The following is a 1,674-nucleotide window of genomic DNA, read 5'->3' as shown; positions in this document are numbered from 1 at the left end:
GGGGGCGGGGGGGGGGATTAGCCGCTGTGGAGGAGGGAGTCTGCCTGCATCTCCACGGGGAGCCTGGGGAAGGAGCCTCTGAAACACCCCCAGAGAAGTGCCCTGCTGAGCCGCTGCTGTGGGCGCCCACGAGGAGGGTGCTGAGCTCCAGGCACCCGCAGCAGGACGGTCCCTGGCCCAGGCTAAGCACGAGCTGCAGCTTCATCCCTGCCCTGCTGGGTGCTGCCCACGCTGGGTGGGTGCTGCAGGACCCCACACCAGCACCCACAGCACCTGCACTTCCCACAAACAGGGGGGAGGCCGACTCCTCCCCCAAAACGCTCCCAATTCTCTGTGTGAAACCACCACTCCTCTGCTATTTAGCCTGTCATGGCTTACCACCTACCACTGCAATCTTTCCAATAACATCTGCACCCCTTTCTGGCTAACAACTACTTCCTTCTCTAGCTTTCAACTAAAAAACTCAAGCAACCTCTAGATAACCTTCCTCCCATTTCCTTGCTGCTTCTCTATTTGCTTCCCTGTGCTGGCTTTGCCTATTTCTGCTGCTCCCTCCACCCTTCTCAGGTATCTACTGGGTTGGACCATGACTGTGTACAAGTAACTTACTGCAATCTAAGCTCAGTCAGAAACCCTAAGACATCCTTGTACCGATGGCAGTTCAGGCAGAGACTCTGCTTCCTCCTAACTACAGTGACAGGGAAAGGAATGCCAGTTACACACCCACTCTCTACAAAATGTAAGTTCCCACCATGTCAGTCTTAACCCAAGTGGAAAAGTCACAGGGTATACCCCTCTGTGCTTCTGAAGACTCAACATCCCCCAGTGTCCTCCCCCAGCAGAGCTGCCGTGGTTCAACACAACCCCCCCTCAGGCTGCCTCGGGTCTGGCTGGAGTCACTGGAGCAGCAGTTGTCTAATGAGGAGATGTCACCACTTAGCTTGTGTCACTTTTATGTAATCAGTTTGGGCTGGAAGGAACCTTAAAGATCATCTAGTTCCAACCCCCCTGCCATGGGCAGGGACAACTCCCACTAGACCAGGCTGCTCAAAGCCCTGTCCAACGTCACCAGGAATGTTTCCAGGGATGGGGCCTCTGCAGCTTCTCCAGGTAACCTCCTCCAGGGGCTCACCACTCTCACAGTTAAGAATTTCTTCCTTATATCTAATCTAAATCTGCTCTCTTTCAGTTTGAAACCGTTATCCCTTGTCCTGTCCCAGCAGTCCGTGCTCAAAAGTCCCCCCCCCAAGCTTTCTCACAGGCCCCTGGCAGTCCTGGCAGCCCCCAGCAGGTCTCCCCAGCTGGAGCCTTCTCCTCTCAGCTGCCCCAGCACCACTCTCTCCTGCTGGGCTCCCAGCAGAGGGGTTCCCCCCTCGGGGCATTGCTGGGGCTCCTCTGGCCCCGCTCCAGCAGGTCCCTGGCTCTGCTGTGCTGAGGACTCCAGAGCTGCCCCAGCACTGCAGGGGGGTCTCACAGAGCTGGCAGAGGGGCAGGATCCCCTCCCTGCCCTGCTGCCCAGGCTGGGGGGGGCTCCTGGCCAGCTCCTCACCCCCAGCCCCCCCAGGGCCTTCTCCCCAGGGCTGCTCTCCAGCCCTGCACCCTCAGCCTGGATTTGTCCTCGGGATTGCCCTGACCCACGTGCAGGACCCTGCACTTGGCCTTGTTGAGCTTCCA

At 58.2% G+C, this 1,674-nt stretch overlaps 1 protein-coding gene across 1 annotated transcript in view; it reads right to left on the bottom strand.

Annotated features, from left to right (window-relative positions):
• Nucleotides 1-50, bottom strand: part of ALAD (aminolevulinate dehydratase) — a gene marked incomplete at its 3' end in the record, with an annotated part of 4,526 nt that extends 4,476 nt beyond the window's left edge. Inside the window, 1 exon segment of the mRNA XM_008935021.1 lies at nt 8-50. Within this exon segment, the coding sequence (XP_008933269.1) occupies nt 8-50 (43 nt within the window).
• Nucleotides 51-1,674: the final 1,624 nt, after the last annotated feature.

Source organism: Merops nubicus, unplaced genomic scaffold (assembly GCF_000691845.1).
Source record: "Merops nubicus isolate BGI_N331 unplaced genomic scaffold, ASM69184v1 scaffold25052, whole genome shotgun sequence".
Classification (NCBI taxonomy): domain Eukaryota; kingdom Metazoa; phylum Chordata; class Aves; order Coraciiformes; family Meropidae; genus Merops; species Merops nubicus.
This window is presented reverse-complemented; position numbering and strand designations above follow the sequence as displayed.